The sequence below is a fragment of the Anoplopoma fimbria genome, chromosome 18 (genome assembly GCF_027596085.1).
Source record: "Anoplopoma fimbria isolate UVic2021 breed Golden Eagle Sablefish chromosome 18, Afim_UVic_2022, whole genome shotgun sequence".
Taxonomy (NCBI): Eukaryota; Metazoa; Chordata; class Actinopteri; order Perciformes; family Anoplopomatidae; genus Anoplopoma; species Anoplopoma fimbria.
Genome location: NC_072466.1, coordinates 7,972,181 through 7,990,714, shown reverse-complemented (window position 1 = coordinate 7,990,714; position 18,534 = coordinate 7,972,181). Strand labels below are relative to the sequence as shown.

At 39.7% G+C, this 18,534-nt stretch overlaps 2 protein-coding genes across 4 annotated transcripts; both read right to left on the bottom strand.

Annotated features, from left to right (window-relative positions):
• Window positions 1-4,109: 4,109 nt before the first annotated feature.
• Window positions 4,110-9,973, bottom strand: fam167ab (family with sequence similarity 167 member Ab). Its single transcript, XM_054618813.1, has 3 exons — window positions 9,895-9,973; window positions 6,321-6,904; window positions 4,110-5,221 (listed from the first exon to the last, which is right to left on the bottom strand). Exons 2-3 carry the CDS (start codon window positions 6,684-6,686, stop codon window positions 4,958-4,960), a joined length of 630 nt encoding a protein of 209 aa, XP_054474788.1. The 5' UTR covers window positions 6,687-6,904; window positions 9,895-9,973; the 3' UTR covers window positions 4,110-4,957.
• Window positions 9,974-10,215: 242 nt separating this feature from the next.
• On the bottom strand, window positions 10,216-17,879 carry lca5 (lebercilin LCA5). 3 transcript variants are annotated; one of them, XM_054618587.1, is made up of 10 exons: window positions 17,355-17,879; window positions 17,181-17,246; window positions 15,300-15,700; window positions 14,580-14,821; window positions 14,033-14,338; window positions 13,481-13,618; window positions 13,263-13,359; window positions 12,897-13,033; window positions 12,599-12,791; window positions 10,216-12,518 (listed from the first exon to the last, which is right to left on the bottom strand). In XM_054618587.1, the coding sequence occupies exons 2-10, from the start codon at window positions 17,183-17,185 to the stop codon at window positions 11,602-11,604; spliced, it is 2,436 nt and encodes an 811-aa protein (XP_054474562.1). In that variant the 5' UTR covers window positions 17,186-17,246; window positions 17,355-17,879; the 3' UTR covers window positions 10,216-11,601. The 3 variants fall into 3 exon arrangements, with proteins under 3 accessions (XP_054474562.1, XP_054474560.1, XP_054474561.1); XM_054618585.1 differs by having other exon boundaries at window positions 12,371-12,526; window positions 12,608-12,794; XM_054618586.1 differs by having other exon boundaries at window positions 12,371-12,526; window positions 12,608-12,791.
• Between the last annotated feature and the right edge of the window lie 655 nt (window positions 17,880-18,534).

The following is an 18,534-nucleotide window of genomic DNA, read 5'->3' as shown; positions in this document are numbered from 1 at the left end:
AATGACAAGTCTACATAATTATTATCCTTCACACCTCTCTGCTGCTTTATTAGCAGTTTTTTTTAGTTTTTTTTACTAGCCTCCTCGTTTGATTTGACTCTCATACACCAAAGCTGTCCTTTCACAAAGGGGGTGAAGGTTTAATCTGATTATGATCCTCTCTGATCATTTGCTTGGATGGATTTAAGCTGCTGTGGAACTTCAGTCTGAGTTACATCATGCCAGACGTTGCCCCTCACAGTTTGAGATTAGTTTTGAGAGTCTTGAGTGACGAGAAATTGGCAGGACGGTTTGAGTCGAGCACATTCCAGTCTGTAAGAACCAGGCTTTCAAACCATTTCTTTCACGGATCTGCTTTTTACGAGTTTCCGACTTGAATTGGTTGAGTTGTGTTTATTGTGAGAATGGAGCCGAGGTCCTGTAGAGGAGTGCATGCACAGACAGCAACACTACACCTGGCTTCAAATGGCCTCTTTGGCTTGAGACACTGTCTGCCTTCCCACAAAAGGACGAGATGACACAAGAAGCCGATGATCTCACCGAAAAACAAAAAGACAGATTCTTTCTCATGACACAAGCTCACTATTCGTTGTTCGTTTCCGGCAATGTTGCGTCATTGTTTTGGATCAGAGAGAGAGAGAGAGTAAATGATTGTTTTTGACACGGTCTCAGTGTAATTGAACTGTGTCTGCTGTTTCTCACAGTGCTTGGTGAACTCCTAATTGGCCTCCTGTAAATTCTCCTCATAAATCCAGTTTTTAAGAACAGGATGACTCATCTCAGTGCCTCGTTTGCAACAAGTAATTATTAAATGGATCAGTTGGTCTAATTAAGGCATTAAAATATCCCATGCTGCTTTATACAGAGTTTGCCAATTAGCTTTACGACAACGACTGCAGCCCCTGTAGTGCCTCCAGTCACATTGCATAATAATGCCCGATGAAGAATAATCAGATAGGCTTTGATTTACTTATTTCGAAGAGAGGATCATTGTGATCGCGTATAGAAAAGTGAGATTATAGCAATAATGGCAGGAAGATTAAATTTAGAAGACTGACTACACTGGATGAAGTTAACAACTAGCTGTAAATGTTCACCGCAAATTAGTTTAAATAAAACATACATTCATATACATTTTATATATAAAAAGGCAACCCTTGATTTACATTCAAGGCCCACTTGGCCAAATCTCCCACAGAGTAGACTAATCCAAAATGAAAAGGAAAGTGCAAGCAAGGAGCTTTCCCCCAAATTTATATCCAACATATAAAAGCTATGGTTTAACTGCTATTTTTAGCTTCAGGACATGTTTAATACGTGTCCAGGAGTTGGTCCAAGTGATCCTCTGACCTTATAAATCTTTTTTTCCAACAGCCTACACAGTCGGAATCAGTGTCTCGACACTCCAGAGGTTTAACTGTGTGGTCAAACTTAAGCCTCTGCAACACGTCTTGTTTCTCCGACAGGAACGCTCTGATTCAGCTCTTTATATCCACATCATTAAACATGAAAAAAGTGCCATTGCAGATCAAGTGTTTCCAGTAAATCAAAGTGTAAAATATGTAGCTTTGCAAATGGGCAACAAAAGATACATTCTCATCACATCATCCAGGTCAGCATCCAAAAAAAAGAGCCTAAATGGTGAATAACCCATCAAATAATCCCTTTTTGTCTAGTACAGTAAATCATGGTGTAATGAAATGTTCAGACATTTGTAGACACTCCTACACAAAAGGCTCGGTGTAAAGATGCCATCTGGGATTCTCGCCAGTCTCCAACCTGCGGTTCACCTTGGTGAGGTTTCTACCAGTCAATCATGGCCGTGTCTGCAGCTCAGTCGTGGTGAGAACTGTTCCTTTCTGGTGTTACATCTGTTATATTTCTGGAACTGGATGACTGCTACATTCCCAGTTGTGAACGTCTGAAAAAAACGGCCTCTTGGCAGACAAAAGGTAGTAATAGACTGCATCCTTCTTTAAGATAGATAGAAATCTAACTGGAGAACATACCCTAATTTCATTTAAAATGCGGCAAAAACTAGGTCAGTGTTTGTTTTTGCCCTAATCATCCTACACCAACTTTTGCATCGATGTGGCTACTGACACAGTTTGTGGTATTCATGCTTCAGCAGCAGAGATTGGGACTGATTTTATGCCCGTCAAGTCATTTTGTCATGCAAATGAGATGGTTTAGGCATGAAATTATTAAAATGGCAGACTCCAAGGACAGCTGTTGGGCAGAACTGGAATCCAATCAAGGACAAGGACCTTTTTTTATTTTTCATTTTCTCTGAAACAAACTTTTTCTTGGATTTATAAAAAAATTGTTGCACCCTGTTTATTTCATGTTAATTCAGTAGCTTAAAAAAAGGCCTTCTGATAGAACAGAAGAAAAATAAGTGAAACCATTTTGATCCCCAGCAGGCTGTTCGAAAATTTTAGTCAGAAGGAGTTATGGCTTTCTGCAGTGAAGCCCACATAAAGCTGGAGCTCATGCATAAAAAAATCTCAGGCTCAGCAAAGTCATTCATGAAATGCCACTTCAGGCCCTCCAGACGGAGAGGGAGGCAGGGATCAGCGAGCAGGTTACACTGACTGTCACATGTTAAACTCATGACCCTTCCATGCTCATGTCTTCACCCCCCCCAACCTGTTTACACAAGGTCTAATACAGCGTGCACAGATGACGGCTTTTATGCAGAACAAAAGCAATCGGGGACAGAAATGACAAAGAAAATGATGTGCAATACCCAATTCAGTTCCATTTTTCCAAAGCTTTTAGGAATAATTTAACATTTCGTTGAATCATTATGTGGTTGAGAGTTTCGATGAGAACATCAACACCACTCTCATATTATGCCTGTTAAACATGAAGCTACAGACAGCAGTCGGGTAGCGTAGCTTAGTGCAAAACCTGAGCCAGAGGGAAACAATACCAACCTTCCAGCACACCCAAAGCTCGCTAATTACCTAACATTTAACTGCTTTGTTAACCTTTAGAAAAACTTAAATGTTAAAATGACTTAATGACATAATTATAGGCTACGCTAAACTGCTGCTGGCTGTAGCTTGTCTGCCATCATAATATATCCTAAAACAGTGGTTAAAACAATTTAAGAGCAGGTATGATATTGGGGAAAGGGCAGGATATCCCATTTAGATGTTTTGTCAAAAGGCCTCAACACCAGAAAGCTCAAGAGTACCTTTAGGTGTTTAAATATACCACAGCGACATACACTGCATCCAAGTGCAGAAAGATTACTGGTTCAGTGTACTTCATCTTCTTTGGTGCACATGCCTCTTCTCCTGGATCTTTCCATGGTTCAGTGAGCACTTTAATCAACAGTCTGAGTGTACTGATGAGAGACTCCCTTCTTGTGGACTCACCACAAGGAAACATTGTTTTATTGTGCCGAAAGCCAATTAAAGGCTGAAAAAGTACAGCATACAACGTCTCCCATGGATGTTCTATTTCCCATGAATTTGTGTAATTATACGAGCAATCACAATGGGCCAATTTAAGGTATCACATTTCACCGAACCAGTTTTATGATATGTTCCAGGCCTTGTAGGTCCGGTAATACAAGATCAAGTTGACATACTAGTTTTTTTTCTTGCCAGGTGGCATTGTTCATGGGACTGGGACAAAGGCTTTACAATAGTATTGTGTTGGTAATATGAAATGAAGCTGATCATATAATGGTGGAGCAGTCTGAGCAGTGTAGACTCTGTATTAACTTTGTATTTTCATTGATTGTTTTTAAGAGGCAATCAGCTTTATCGGTACCTCTGCTGTGGAAAACAAATTGGAAGCAGAGGCAGTGTGTGTGGAAGCTTTAAAGCTGTGGTTTTGAAACGTCTTTTCTTCTTGCATGGTCTGTACATTGGAAATATACTTCAATCAACTTTCATATACTCACATTTCAAATGCAAACCCCCACAAAGATAATTAGTAAGGAACATTTGCCTCCAATGTTGGATCCCATCATAACTGCCATCATAACAAGATCCACATAGTCATGCAATTTGGTACGAACAGAGATCGAGGTCATTTGATGTTTATCCATGAACTAAACCATGTTTTTATTTCAGACAAACAATGCCACAATTAGGGCATAAAAAGGGGTGGAGCTCCAGCAAAGAGCTAAATACATCTTTACTTTTAAGGAACAGACTTCAGCAAATTACTGGAAACCATTGTGAGAACACAAACTAGTGCTTTGTGACAATAGTTATAAAGAATAAATCATTTTCATCATATTCTACAAAAAAACAAACAATGTTTGCTAAATTGATACAGGTGCTTGCTAACTCAAATATGCATTGGGTATATACTAGTGTACAATTTGTATCAATATTAAGGCATCTTTTTAAAAGCACAAAACATTTAGATTAAGATGCAGGACGTGGAAAGTAAAACATTCTTTCCACACTGAAAACATCATACAGAGAGAATATGTTTAAACATTGGATTTGTGCTTGATAAATCTTGGCTTGTAGATGGAAATATATAGGAGTAAGTGGTAACAGTATAACTTATAAGGCTTAAAAAGGCGGAAAGGAGTAAGCTTGAGATTGCTTTACTGTAGTTTAAAAACATCAAGTATTCTGTTTCAAGTCATGATGGCCTAAAGGTCTAAAATCTGCTGTGGTTTTCAGACAGAGGTTTCTGTTTATAGCTGCCAAAGTCATGTATAGTCTGGAAGAAAACAAACACTACATATGTACCTACTGCACTCTTTCAAAATAATATACATTATCTAAATTTCTCTCTTTGATTATAGGGACTGCAAAAACAGACGTAACATCTAGTTCTAATCCTCACAACATTGTGGTCAAGAGGATTTCCCCACAGTCCAACAAACGGCCAGGACTGCCGTGTTGCACTGGAGCAAGGGTAGTATTAGACATTCTGCTTTGTTCTCTAGGGTCTTGCTGCCAGAATGCCATCACCGCCACTAGCAGAGCGAGAAACGTCTCGAGTTAATGTTCATCTTGGTGACGCCGATGAGTCTCAGCGGGGCGGAGAGGCCGAGACCCGGCGTGACGGGACATTCGCACAGCAGGTCCGACAGCTCGTCGCGCTCCTCGAGGCCGAAGGTGGCGTCGTTGAGCATCCGGCGGTGCTGGTGGCACGTCTGCTCTATCTTCAGCTTGTTGATGTCGTTGCGGAGTCGCATGAGCTGCCTCGCCAGCTGCTGGTCCTGCAAGCGCATGTCAGTCTGATGGAGAGACGGAAACAAAATGCTGATTAATTCATTACTTTATCCACTAAATGTTTTATTAAATAACGTCTTTGGTCAAGTGAAAATACCAAAAAAGGACATTTAATCTGGAAAACTCCAAGCATGAGGTGTGTGGCTTTACAGGGGGTGTTGATTAGTGTGTTTTAGAGATGTTTGTTTGGCAGATTTTGTTACCTTTGAACAGAGCCAGTTTAGCTTATACCCCCTTTATGCTAAGCTAAGCTAATCATTTCCTGGTCTGTAGCTGAATATTTATCGCACAGACATGAGAATGGGATCGATCTTCTCGTCTAATCCTCGGCAAGAATGTGAATAAGCGTACTTCCCAAAATGTCCAACTATTTTATATGAATGATTAAAACAACAATTGTACACATTGTTCACATGATCTAGATTCACTGGAGGTCCACGCATTCAGTCCTTACTGTGTAACAAAATCCAAAAAGAAAACTCACAGTTGAACATCCACAAACAAGTTTCCCTTCATAAGCTCTCTCAATTTTGTCGCTATCGTGTCCACTGTCTTTGTTCATACATCTGTGCAAAGTTCATAATCGTCTCTCTTTGTCCACTGCGTTTGTGCAAAACGTTACATGCCACATACTGTGCGAGTACGATTCTGCCTATGAACCGTGGCTGAATGTGTGGCGTAATTGAGCAGAGCGAAAATGACTACGCTTGCAGAAACTGTGTGTAACAAATGTCTGATGCTATTCCCTGAGTCCCAATTAATCTCCCTCACTATTGTGAATGGGATTCTCCTGCTCATTAATTGGACATTGTGCCCATTGTTGAACTCTAATTGGCTAAGTAGCAGGAAGTTATTTCCTGTTTCTGGCCTTTAACTGCAAAATTATAACGCTCTTCAAATTAAAAATGTGAATAGAAGTGTGTATTTGAACCTCAAGTATTTAGTTAAGTGCCTAAACAAGATCTTTTGAAATAGGGCCATCAACTGGCTGCAAATACTAAACCAAATAAAAATGTTTAGAGATGCCAATTTATAGCAAAATGCTGCATATTCCAAAGATAAATGATACTGTGTACATTGTTAATAATTTAAGCAAAGTCTCACCAGTTCTCTCCTCAGCCAACTGAGAGCTTCATCGATGTTCTCAAATCGTTTCAGTACGCCTGATGGCAACTTGCACTGAATCCCATCAGACTTCACTACAGGCTCTGTGGGGGGGACCACTTTCCCATCAGGCTCCACTTGGATCGGGAATTTTCCACTTCTCGATTCTCTGAAGCCGTCCTCCTCAAGCCGGGCTTTCCACTCCAGGTAAGAAGGCCGCCTGGTTTCCAGTCTTAGTTTCTCTGTCAACGCCTTTAGGTTCATGAGATGGTCGTCTGTAGGCAAATCCATGTCTTCCACACATTCTGCTTCCGCCAGGTCACTAGCCTTGTCCACAATAATCTGAGGAGCTGAGGGAGTGTCCATTATTAATCTAATAAATAAAAATAGCTCCTTAAAAATGTTTCAAAGTAAAAATAGATAAAGATATCTGCTCTTCATTGGTGGCCTCTTCTGTTGTTACAAATGACCATTGTTGTAGGTTTTGGTCCGTCCTGCTTCCACTGTCTTTGTCAGGAAAGTCAATCTTTAAAAGTCCCTTGAAATCTCCATTGGTGCTCTGGAGGCAGAGTATATGTTTAGATCTGCAGAAGAGAGAAGAAGCACGTTGTGAAACATTTGCTGACTTTACCACTAACCACATCCAGCCGACAAAAAGGCAACACTAACGTGACATTTGACATGCAAGACTGCACCTCAACTGTGGCATGACAGGCTCCGTTATATGACAGATTGATGAGCATAATGAACGTTTGTGCACTTTCTTCTCTGCTGTAAAGTGATTTAGATCGAGCATTTGGCTTCTCACATATCAAATAATTATCAGCACACTTCGGGCGCATATGTCCACGTTTGACAGGAACAAATTGTTTCCGTAGCAACGACACAGGCACTGTTAATGAATCAGCCATTTTCCACCTCCCATCGTCAGGGCTTGTTGCCTTAAACGACCTCCGACAGACAACGGGCAGTAGGACAGTCTTGCTCTTTTCCAGCAACAGCAACAAATACTCGTTCAAAAACGACAGATCCTGAACATTATGGGCATATTTAAGTAGTCTTCAATAGAGATGGGTTAGGGTCAGTGAAAATACACATAATTAAACAATTTTCATTTTGTCTCTCAGGCAGCAATTAACAGCTTTCTATAGGTGATGTTAATGGATCTGCAAGTCTGTATTTAGGCACAGGAGTGCTTTTTCGGCTAAATGCTAACATCAGCATGCTAACAACGACAATGCTAATCATGGTCACCATCTTAGTTTAGTTTGTTAGCATGCTAACATTTGCTATTTAGCACGGAAAACAAAGTATAACCGAGGCTGATTGGAAACGTCAATAGTTCTGCACGTACTTGTTCATAAACCAAAGTTGTAATTCTTAAGATATGTAACAATCTAAATGTCACACTTTTCATCTAAAATGATTTAGATATTTGTAGGCAATCCATCCAATATTTGTTAACATATTTAAGTCGGGACCAGAGTGTGGACCGGCCTCCATACATAACCTAACATACATAACATGTTAAAGGAACCTGTACCTTTCTATCATGCTATGCAGCCATAGACATATAAATCTAGCTACACCACAAAATATGGCATCAAAATATCTTAGTATCTTTTTATCCGACTAGTTTAGAAACACTGGAGTGATTCTGGAGGCCCATAGCAATGACTAACTCGGGAAATTAAGTCACAAACAAAATCTTTAATATGGCCTCTTTAAAGGATATAGCAAACACACACTCAGTGTAAGCAAAATCAGACTTTCTGCCCAATGTCCTCCTTCCTGCAAAGTCTCGTAGCACTCTATAAGTGGTTAGTGCTCAGTTATTCCATAATGGGCACAGCAGACCATCAGTGAAGTCATTGCCCTTGTATCTAATGATAGGCTTATGTTTTGCAAGGTAAAATAGACCGCTGACTGTGAAGAGAAGCTGCCTTAATGTATGAAGGCCCAGGAACGGATTTTCTCCTTAATCTCTAAAGTGTGTGTGTGTGTGTGTGTGTGTGTGTGTGTGTGTGTGTGTGTGTGTGTGTGTGTGTGTGTGTGTGTGTGTGTCTTTGGAGAACACACTGTTACAGGAGACCAACAGAGGAGGAGGAAAATAAACCCATGTCACATGCATTTTTTTTTTCACAGGACCCTGTATGTACAGTCAGGAATTGGTTCAAATTGTGAAAAGAAACTGCAGAGCCAAGCGGTTTAGAAAGATGGGGAAAAGTGTGTGTAAGCATATTAGCTCATAAATGGAGCTGCGATCACAATTATAAAGACATGAAAGGTTTAGAATAACAACAGCAAAACAGCCTCTTGTAGGCTGCTTGATCATTTAAGAGGCACTGTCGGTAACCACAGCCACTTTGAATAAAGAAAGCTAGATATACTTCCTGAATCTCTAACGCAGTCTTGGGCAACTACAAACACGGGCAAATCTTAGCAGAAAAAAAAAACATTAATCGTCATTATCCAAATGTCTCAACTGGCAACCAAATCACCCAGCATTACCCGTGCATTCCTCTGGTTTTGAGGCAGCAGAATTTGATGGCTCAGCAACATCCATTTGCAGCGTTACCACAGTAATAAAATGTATTTTGTGGTGTTATATGGAGATGCCAAAAACCTGGTCTGGCTGAAGAACCTAAGGAGTCTGGCTCTCTCTATCTGGCACACGTCTGCTTAACAAACATGACGGCAGAGTAACTAATAAGGCTTTAGTGTGCATCTCCATATGAAGATGTGCTGATATGCAGTACAGAAATGAGAATGTGAGCATTATCCACATCATCAGCAGGAGAACGGGTTGACTCAAAGAGATGAATGGACAAAAATAAAAGCTATTCATAAAGGTAAACACCAAATTACTGTGGCATAATGGATTCCTATGTTATGGCAACAGAAACTTAATAAAACAGTCAGAGGTCCAAAATGTGCCGGATTAACTGCCTAAAGTAAACCCGTGCTGGATCTCAATATCCACAGGTGTTCTTCTCTGGTTGCATACATTTGGATATAAAGCCCATTTTGACAGGTTAAGACATGTTCTTAAAAAAAAAAAAAGTTATAAATACTGTGTAATTGAAATGGTACCATCAAACATGATTCCTTCTGCCTTAATCAAATCACAATAACCTAAAGTTAAACTGCTCTTATAATACTTTATACTAAGATGTAATCTGAAATCTGTAACTCCATAACTATATGGAAAGGCATTTTCTCTTCTTTATAAATTGTTATAGAGGGGAAAAACATCAACATTGCTACAGTATGTAAAAAAAAAAAAGGCTTCTGACTTTAACATTAACTTGCTTATTGTATTTCTTACCTCGCCCATTTAAGGGAACAATGCCGGAATATGAACTCATTTTACTCTCCTTTTTCATGCAAATCAGTTTTTATTTTTCAATAAAATGCAACATGCACTTTTCATTATTTCCTTCATGATACAGCCATGCATTATTCCTGTAAAACACATCACACCATGCTAAAGACACAGTGTAATGTGAACAGACTCCACCGGCATCACCTGAAGAAAACCCCTGTAATTCAAAGTGCGTGTGGCTCGTGTTACCTGGTGAGAATCCTCCTGCGACATCGGTGAAGACCATCCTCTGGATCTCTCTCATCGCATCCCCTAACCAGCTCCACGGTCCGCTTGTTTTTGAGCAGAGAGCTGCCGGAGGAGGGGGCGGGGAGGTTTGCGTCAGGCTCTGGCTGCGTGGAGAACACTGCAAGTGCGCCACAGTCTGACGGACATAGAACAGCTCCACTCTTACTTTCATTCATTGATTTTTAATTCAATAGAATACGACGACGACAAAATACAATTTATATAACAATGCTATATATAAGTACAAAATGTGGAAAAATTAGATACATAAATACAGATTAACATTACTAAAGTTACTAAAACACATTTTGCCAGAATAAATAGAAAAAAGCTCTTCAGAAATGTGTCAAAATGGAAATATCATTCCTTTCTATTAAATATACATTATACAGGTTACCGATGTAGTGTATGTACCAAATTAGGAGTTGTAAATTGTTATGCAAGTTTATAAGAATTTAACATAATTAAATAATTTCTTCTATTCACATCAGTATAGCTTGTAGCTTCTACTACAGCAACAGGTGGTTTGTATGAGTGCCGGAAGTGGAAATATCTATATTTACTTTTTTTTTTACAATATCTTCCAAGTCAAGTTAATCAAATAGAAAAAAAGTGTCTCTTTTAAAACACAATATTGAATTGATTGATTTAATATGACACACAACTACACTAACTGTCATTGAGCTTATATAAATTATCAACCATTTGTTTATAGGAAAAATAACATTTTATAGGGTCAATGACATCTTCCTATTAATAGGACATTGTATCAGTATCAATATACAATTGGTAGTTATAAACCTGCAGAAAATGTATATTTTTCATTAGTTTGTTTAAGTTGTCATACGTCGGAGAAGCCGTCTTAACATGATTGTCATATTGCTTAGTGGTACATTCTTATGGCATGGACTCTAACATAACTCAAAAATGACAAACACTCAAATTTGTCCAAATAAAGATATGCAGGGAATTGTAGGATCCCAGACAAAAAAAACAAAAAACAATAACAGCAACCCCAAACAATATTACTACAAAATATGTCAAATTACTAAAATATTAAACATAAAGAAAGGTGATTTGCGTCATTCTGACTGTCACGCCTTTGTTTTGGTTTTTGATTGTAGAACAGATATTCTAGGTGCAGGGATTTTGTATGTTGTGGCTCCTTCTTATCCTTTTTTTCATCAGACAAACTACCTACTAAGTCATATTTTACCAAAACTGAAAAGTCTGTTCAAACAGGTGAAACGAGTAAAAGCCATCGTCTCCACAATAATCACAAGTGCGTCTAGCATTAAAATAAAACAAAGGGTCAGAAATCCTATATTAGCAGTTTCAGCAACATTGTGACAGCTATCTGTCTACACACATGGACCTGAATGCTTGAAGATCACTACAAATTACACATTTGTACATGAAACATTTTAAAAACAGTCACACAAGTTAAATAACTTATCACTTATTTAATATTTTAGAAACTTAAATTAGTTCTTTGCTTGGTTCTGTTGATATTGTTGTCATTTTTATTGGGAAATCATTAGTGTTCAGACTTGAATTTACAGACCATGTTCATTAATCAATCTCTTCTATTTTGTCTCATGTCTTTGTGACTGACAGACATCCGCGATGGCCTGCTAGGACACTGACTACCTAAAATCTAAATTAATTTCATAAAGTAAGTTCCTCTATGTCATCATCGAATGAGGCGATGGCACGGATGGCAGGCCTGCTATCTGTGACGTGTAGGGTTTTCAGGGAGGATTCTGGAGGAGTGGAGGACCCTGAGTTGAAGCTGAGCAGTGCTTCCCGTCTTGAACGCACCCCATTGGTAGTTGGTGGATTGTTGAGGACCTCCATTTTATTGGAGGGGGTCACACTGTCACCCGCAGGTGTTGCCAGGGCACCGAATAGCTGCTGCATGAGGCTAGACTTCCTGTCCTTTCCCGCTCCTCTCTCCGTCTCCTTTTCTTTCTCTGTCTCCACCCCTCTGAGACTAAACACACCTATCGCTTCTAAGGCAGAGTCCCTGTCCTCTTTGGGCGGAGGTGGAGGGAAGCCGGAGGAACCGCGTGAGGCTGAGTTTCCAAAAGAAGGCGCGTAGCTTCCGAATGCCAAGTCGTCCCGTGAGTTTTGAGGCCATGGAGCTCTCTTCCCCATCCCTGTTGTAGCAGCTCCACCCTGCAAGCCCGATCTTCTCCTTCCGCCTTCCCCGCTTCCGACACCAGCGCGCAGACCGGCCGACTCCTCTGATTCTGTGAGGTTAAAAATTGAAGAGATATGGTTCCTCTGATCAGGAGGACGGGGAGAAGAATGGTTACTGGTAGCCTTATTGAACTCAGAAGGACTAGACTCAGCAAACATGGCGTCCTGGGCTCCGTGTTCCTGTCGGTCTACTTCACGCATCTTAGCCAGCAGCTGCTCTTTTTTGCGACGTGCTTCCTCTGACGCTTGCTGATTGGTCAGAGCGCCCTGGTTCCACCTCTCCACCTCTTCCTGGACATGGCTGCGCTTCCTGTTGTTCTCTTCCTCCTGGTTTAATAGGGAGCTTTCAGTCGTCCTCTTACTGTCGTCTTGCTCTTTTTTTCCTCCCAGTCTGTGGACATAAAACAAAACCCATTACAGCATTCCTGATTTCTTGTACTTGTTATATACACACACTGTTTACTCGTCATACCATCTCTTGGTGTCTTCGCCTTCTCGTCGATCACATTGAGCTCCTGGTTGAGATGTCGCTTCTCCTCTTTCTTCACCGTCTCCTTCTCCTTCTCGCCATCTTTTTCTCTGTCTCTCATCTTCTGCCGTTCCAACTTTTGATGTCTGACTTCTGTCTCTGCCTGTCTGTCCACTCTGTCAAACTCCTGCTGTTGTACATTAATAGGGAGAGACATAAGAGGTGAATGACGGGAAAATAACAGTGACAGAGGAAGAAGTGTTGACATTGGGGTGAAGTGGAGTGACTCTACCTTGAGTGACAGGTATTCATCAGGTGCCTGTGCACTGTACTCATTGGCATCAGCGAGGGCAGGGGGAGGTGTAGGGAAATCCAGACTAGACGATCTGTCTTTAGTTTGAACGGCCTTGGTGCTGCTCCTGCTGGGGACTATGTGTGGGGGGAAAAAGCAGATTATATATTAGACTTAATTTTTGAACAAACAGGCAAAACTTTTACAAGCAGAGTGAACAAAAAATGAATCTTTGGCTCTTCCAGGTCATTCATGACCACTGGAACAATAGAGACATCATTAGAGTTTAAGGTTTTTTTAATAGATAGTTTGAATACGTTCACAAAAGATGATTTATGTCTTCCTAAACCAATAGTCAGGCCTTACCTTTCCGCTTTGCGCCACTGTCAACATCTTTTCTCAGTGCAGGTTTCATCATGCGGTTGGCATAAATGTTCTTAGCATCTAGTTCTCTCTCCTTCTCCTGATAAGAAAATGATACAACAAAGTGAACATGTCGTACATGCTGCTTTTTCTACACAATCATAAAGAAAGGTAGTTTGTTTCAGTTGGTATTCTGAGGTATATTTTTTTTACACAAGGACCTTGAGTTTATTGGTCAGTCGTTCCAGCTCCTCCTGCAGAGTCCTGATCTCTTCCTGGGCACTGATTGTCTTCTTCCTCTCTGAAGCCAACTGCCTCTGATAACTGCTGTTGCTAAGCTCCATGCTACGCTCCAGCTCCTTCAAACACACAGAAAAATAAATACAGCTACCGCATGACAAAAGGCAACAAAGAAATCTTGAGATATTATTTTTTCCAAAGATACAAATTTTGGCGTTAATTATTTGTGTTTTATCTGCAAGGGATTGTTTATTTAGCTATAGTATAATCTTGTAAAACATACACCAATAATATGTAAAAATAATAATAGTAATTAAAAAAAAAGTATAATACATAATTTATTTACAGACATAGCAAAAAATGAACTCCTGATATATTTCCCATGAATTTGAATTTATAATTCAAAGGGTCTCAAATATGTGTACAAATGCAAATAAGCACAGGAATAGCAATATATTCTAGAGAAATTAAATATTTTCCATCTCAGCTTCATCAATAATTAAGTAAATAAATCAAACCAAAAAGAAATGTACCTTAATCTTCTGTTCTGCCTCTTGGGCCCTTGTCTTCTCTTCATCTAGTCTTCGGCTCAGCTCGTCTCTGGCTCCTAACTCTCGCTGGTCGACCAGCTTCTTCAGCCGGGCGATAGTCGTCTGACTCCTCTGCAGCTGCTCCTCGCTGTCCTTCATCCGCCGCTCAGCTGCCCGTTCCCGCTCCTGAGTACGCCTGAGCCGCTCACGCAGCACGTTGGTCTCGTTGGTGTGGCGCGCCAGTAGCTGGGATATCTCGCTTTCTGTGTCATCATAGCGCTGCAGGGCTTTCTCTTGACGCACCTGAAGCTGCAGCATGCAAGAGAAAATATTACATTTTAGTGAGCCACAGGAGATGAGGTAAATGGTGAAGAATCTTTTGTTAAAAGATTATATGATTGGTTTTCCTACAAAGATGTGTGTTAATGTTGTTGTCAGAATTCTTTCTATCAGTATCAACCACTAAAATATGATGTTTTTTTATGAAGGTTTTCTTCCTTTCTTAGGCCTCATCTATCTAACCCAAACCTATCTAGAAGGGTAGGTCTACCTGTCTGAGAACTCGATTTTCCTTCTGCAACTCATCAGTGCGCTGTTGCAGCTCGACAAGTGAGTTACGCAATTCATTGATCTTTAACAGGCGGGCTGAGAGCATCCTCTTGGTCACCAGGTCCAGGTCTTTAGGGGGCGTGGACTCCTTGCTTTGTGAACGCACTCCCCTGCGATGCTGCTGGGTCAGGGGCTGGCCACCAGGACGCTGTGGACGTGACACACCCCGGCGCCCCACAACACCTGAACAGTAGAGAAACACACAAGATGTTGAAATCATTTAAAAGGTAATACTTTTACAGGCCAATATAGATAGATATTCCTTTAATGATCCGGGTGTTGCAGCAGCTCAAGTACAAAGAAACAGATTAAGATAAAAAATAAAACATATTATACAATAAAAATAAAAATAAAAATAAAAATAAATAAAAACACATGGACAAGTGTACTAGGAGGGGTGAATATAAACGGAAGTGAAATCAAACTATTTGTGTGTTAGAACTATGGAATTCGTTAGGAACAATTTGTTGTTGAAGACTTTATGAAATACTCATAAAGTCTTCATTTCTCACAATAGAAGATTTTTGTCCTGCAGAAAACCACCATTTTAAAAATCTGCCTTACACTGCCATCACCCGGACAGTAAATAAAATTTAACCAGTAAGGGTAAAGTTTAATTAATTCACCTGTCCATACTGGATTATCTCCTTGCTTTATTTACCTGTCTTGTAGAAGGGGCTGTTAGAAATCCTCTTTGCCCGCACCGATCTTTGGGGGGTAAGGGAAGGAGTCCGGGAATGGGAGTATGGTGAGATCGAGCGGTCTGAATGAGACTCATTCTCATAGTCCTCCGAGTAAAACGACCCAGTGCTTCTGCGTCCATCTCCATCTGATATCTGGTCCCGATCGGGATCCGAACGCCTGGTTCTGGTTTTCGATCTGCTCTCAACACAGACGTCTTTTTCACCCTCGTCCTGGATCTTCTCCTGGAAGATCTTTTTGTGTTTTTGGAAGGATGATGCTCGGGAATCATTCTTTGTACTCCGGAGTGACTGGCGACTTTGGTCAGCATCCCGGTTGTCTTCACATGGATCGGTCATGTTTTCAGACTCCATGTTGTCCCTTTGAAAAGAAAGGCTGTGTTAAAATTAAAGACAAAAAGTCAAAAATAAACGTATTAAACTTTTAAAAGATTTTTTCTGAGATAAGATTTAACAATAACAAAGGCTTACTTGTACAGGATGTATTTTACCTGATGGTACACACTTACATTAAAAGTCCCCTGTTAAACTGCCCTCAGCATTTGTACGGTGCAACCCAGGTGTAAATTCTCTGGGCCAACTGGTTTCTCTAAAGTTTTCCGTATTGTGTGTCTTGGTCACTAAGCGACAACACACATGAGGTGGAATTTTCCATGAGGCTGAATGATGTATGATATCACTACTCCTCACCACTGCTGCTACATACAAATTAGTAGCCTGCCCCCATCTGCCCTGGTGACTTATTAGACAGACAGACTATTATTTCTGACTGCAATATGATGCATGCACACACAAATGCTAAAAGAAAAACACAGAAAAAGAAGAGAAAAAAAAGTGTTCAGGTTTCTCACCTGATATTTTTATTCTGCTTATTGTAGATGTAGTGTTGTACATATTATTATACAGTTTGCCATATACAGTATCAAACTGTATTTGTAGATATTATAATGTATTTAAAGTATTTTGAATATATAATAAATAAATAATATGTCAAACATTTCTACATATTTGCAATATTTCAAACAATAACCAAAGTAAAAAGTCCAGCACCTCCAGCATGTTGTTGTTGTTTGTAAGAGATCAAACAGCCTTCAGTCGTTTGATGAATAAATATAGAATCCAAGACTAATAGCAAGTACAGTTTTTAATATTTGCGTAACAGGCATGTAAAGGTCATGCAGTCATTTGGCCTTTTCATCAGCCCTGAATCACTTGATGGCCTGGTATCTATAGCGACAACAGTACACACAGCAGCTTCACCTTAAATAGATAAGAGCATACTTGTCGATGAAGCACGAGAGAGAGAGGCCCTTCACCTGAATATAGACCTATCTTTGAAAACAGTGTTTCAGTTGTTGGCGTTGTCATTTAACATTGGAAACGTCTCTCATGATGTCTTTTCTCTTAAATATACAGTACCAGTCAAAAGTTTGGACACACCTTCTCATTCAATGGTTTTTCTTTATTTTTATTTTTATTTATTTCTACATTGTAGATTAATATTGAAGACATCCAAACTATGAAGGAACATATATGGAATTATGTGGTAAACAAACAAATGCTCAACAAACCAGAATATGTTTTATATTTTAGATTCTTCAAAGTAATGAGAAGTTGTGTCCAAACTTTTGACTGGTACTGTACACTGATCGACATACAGCCATGGAGACTGTTCAAACTGATTTACTTCACAATTCCAATGGTATTTCTGTCAAATGTTTTGGATGATTTTATTATATATATATTATTATAATATATATTATAATATATATATTATTATTATATCATCGTAAGTACCTGGATGTGCAGTAGTATAAACGTCAGAGTACCTTTACACTCACCACATAGGTCACATTATCACCATCTTCTCTGTTGGCATCACCATTCACATCTTCTCCTTGAGGATCCTGATATCGCGAGAAAAAACGAGAAAAAACGAGAGAAAATGCATATGCAGTCAGGTCAACTAAAAATAAGTATACAAAGAGAAGCGTTGTTGTTAAATACATACTCACAATACCACCAGGTGTCCCCTCTCTGTGTCACGGACAGATGGGATTAGAGAAGGCCGTCTGTTGTTGACAGTTTCATTGTTGTGAGACAGTTTAGCTTGTGATGCTAGCATCAACAAGCTAGCTAGCTACCCTCAACAGGTGTGTGCTAACGTCAGCGACCTCTCATTCCTGTGCGTTTACCCTTTTTATATATTCCTTAATTTGTCTGGTTTACCCTGAAAACTGTCGCAATTCACGGCTTCTTGTTTTGGACTCTCGCTAGGCTAATGTTAGCCACATAGCGGTTCAACTACTAGCAAGCTAGCATGAAGTTAAGCTAACTTAGCGGCCCTTAGGTAAAGTAAAGGAAAGAGTCGTGACTATCTTTTTAAAAAAAATACGCCGTTTTGTTATTATCCACAGCAAGAAGGAGTGATCCTGACAGTCAGAAGCGTTCAGATATGATTTTTAGTTTTTGGTCCACGGCACGCCTCGGGGTTTGCTCCAGTCCTATCGATGACGCTGCACCATGGCAACCACAGCTCTCCATGCAGTACCACCGTGACGCCAGAGGGGGCGCTGTAGTGCACGCTGTGATATTCAATCATTATTATTATATTCCTTTATATTCCTTTATTGATCCCCATGGGGGAAATTCAAGTGTTGCAGCAGCTCAACTACACAGACACAGACAATAAATACACATACTATACAACTACTATACAACTACACAGACAATAAATACACATACTATACACAATAAATACACATACTATACAACTACACAGACACAGACAATAAATACACATACTATACAACTACACAGACACAGACAATAAATACACATACTATACAACTACACAGACAATGAATACACATACTATACATTGTCTTAATTAAGAAGATTGTATACTGCTACTTCGATTATTATTATTAATCACATTACTATCCCTATTTTCATAATTATAATTCTACTATAATAATTGCTGCTGTTATTATAAGTAGTCTTATTGAATATGAATCATTTATGTCATATACATTGAATGTGTTGTATCTCTGTTATGCTGTTCATTCTGTACACATGACATCTATTGCATTCTGTCCATCCTGGGAGAAGGATCCCTCCTCTGTCGCTCTCCCATAGGTTTCTTCCTTTTTTCTCCCTGTTAATAATAACATGACAATAAAAACCTGTGCAATA

What these genes read in the sequence shown, in the direction of transcription:
- fam167ab (XM_054618813.1), bottom strand. Translation starts at nt 6,686, where the DNA reads ATGGACACTCCCTCAGCTCCTCAGATTATTGTGGACAAGGCTAGTGAC. An exon ending in GTTGGCTGAGGAGAGAACTG is followed by an intron (nt 5,222 to 6,320) that starts GTGAGACTTTGC and finishes TCTCTCCATCAG; the next exon opens with ACTGACATGCGCTTGCAGGA.
- lca5 (XM_054618587.1), bottom strand. An exon ending in GACTGACCAATAAACTCAAG is followed by an intron (nt 13,360 to 13,480) that starts GTCCTTGTGTAA and finishes TTTTCTTATCAG; the next exon opens with GAGAAGGAGAGAGAACTAGA. An exon ending in CAGTGGCGCAAAGCGGAAAG is followed by an intron (nt 13,034 to 13,262) that starts GTAAGGCCTGAC and finishes CCCCACACATAG; the next exon opens with TCCCCAGCAGGAGCAGCACC.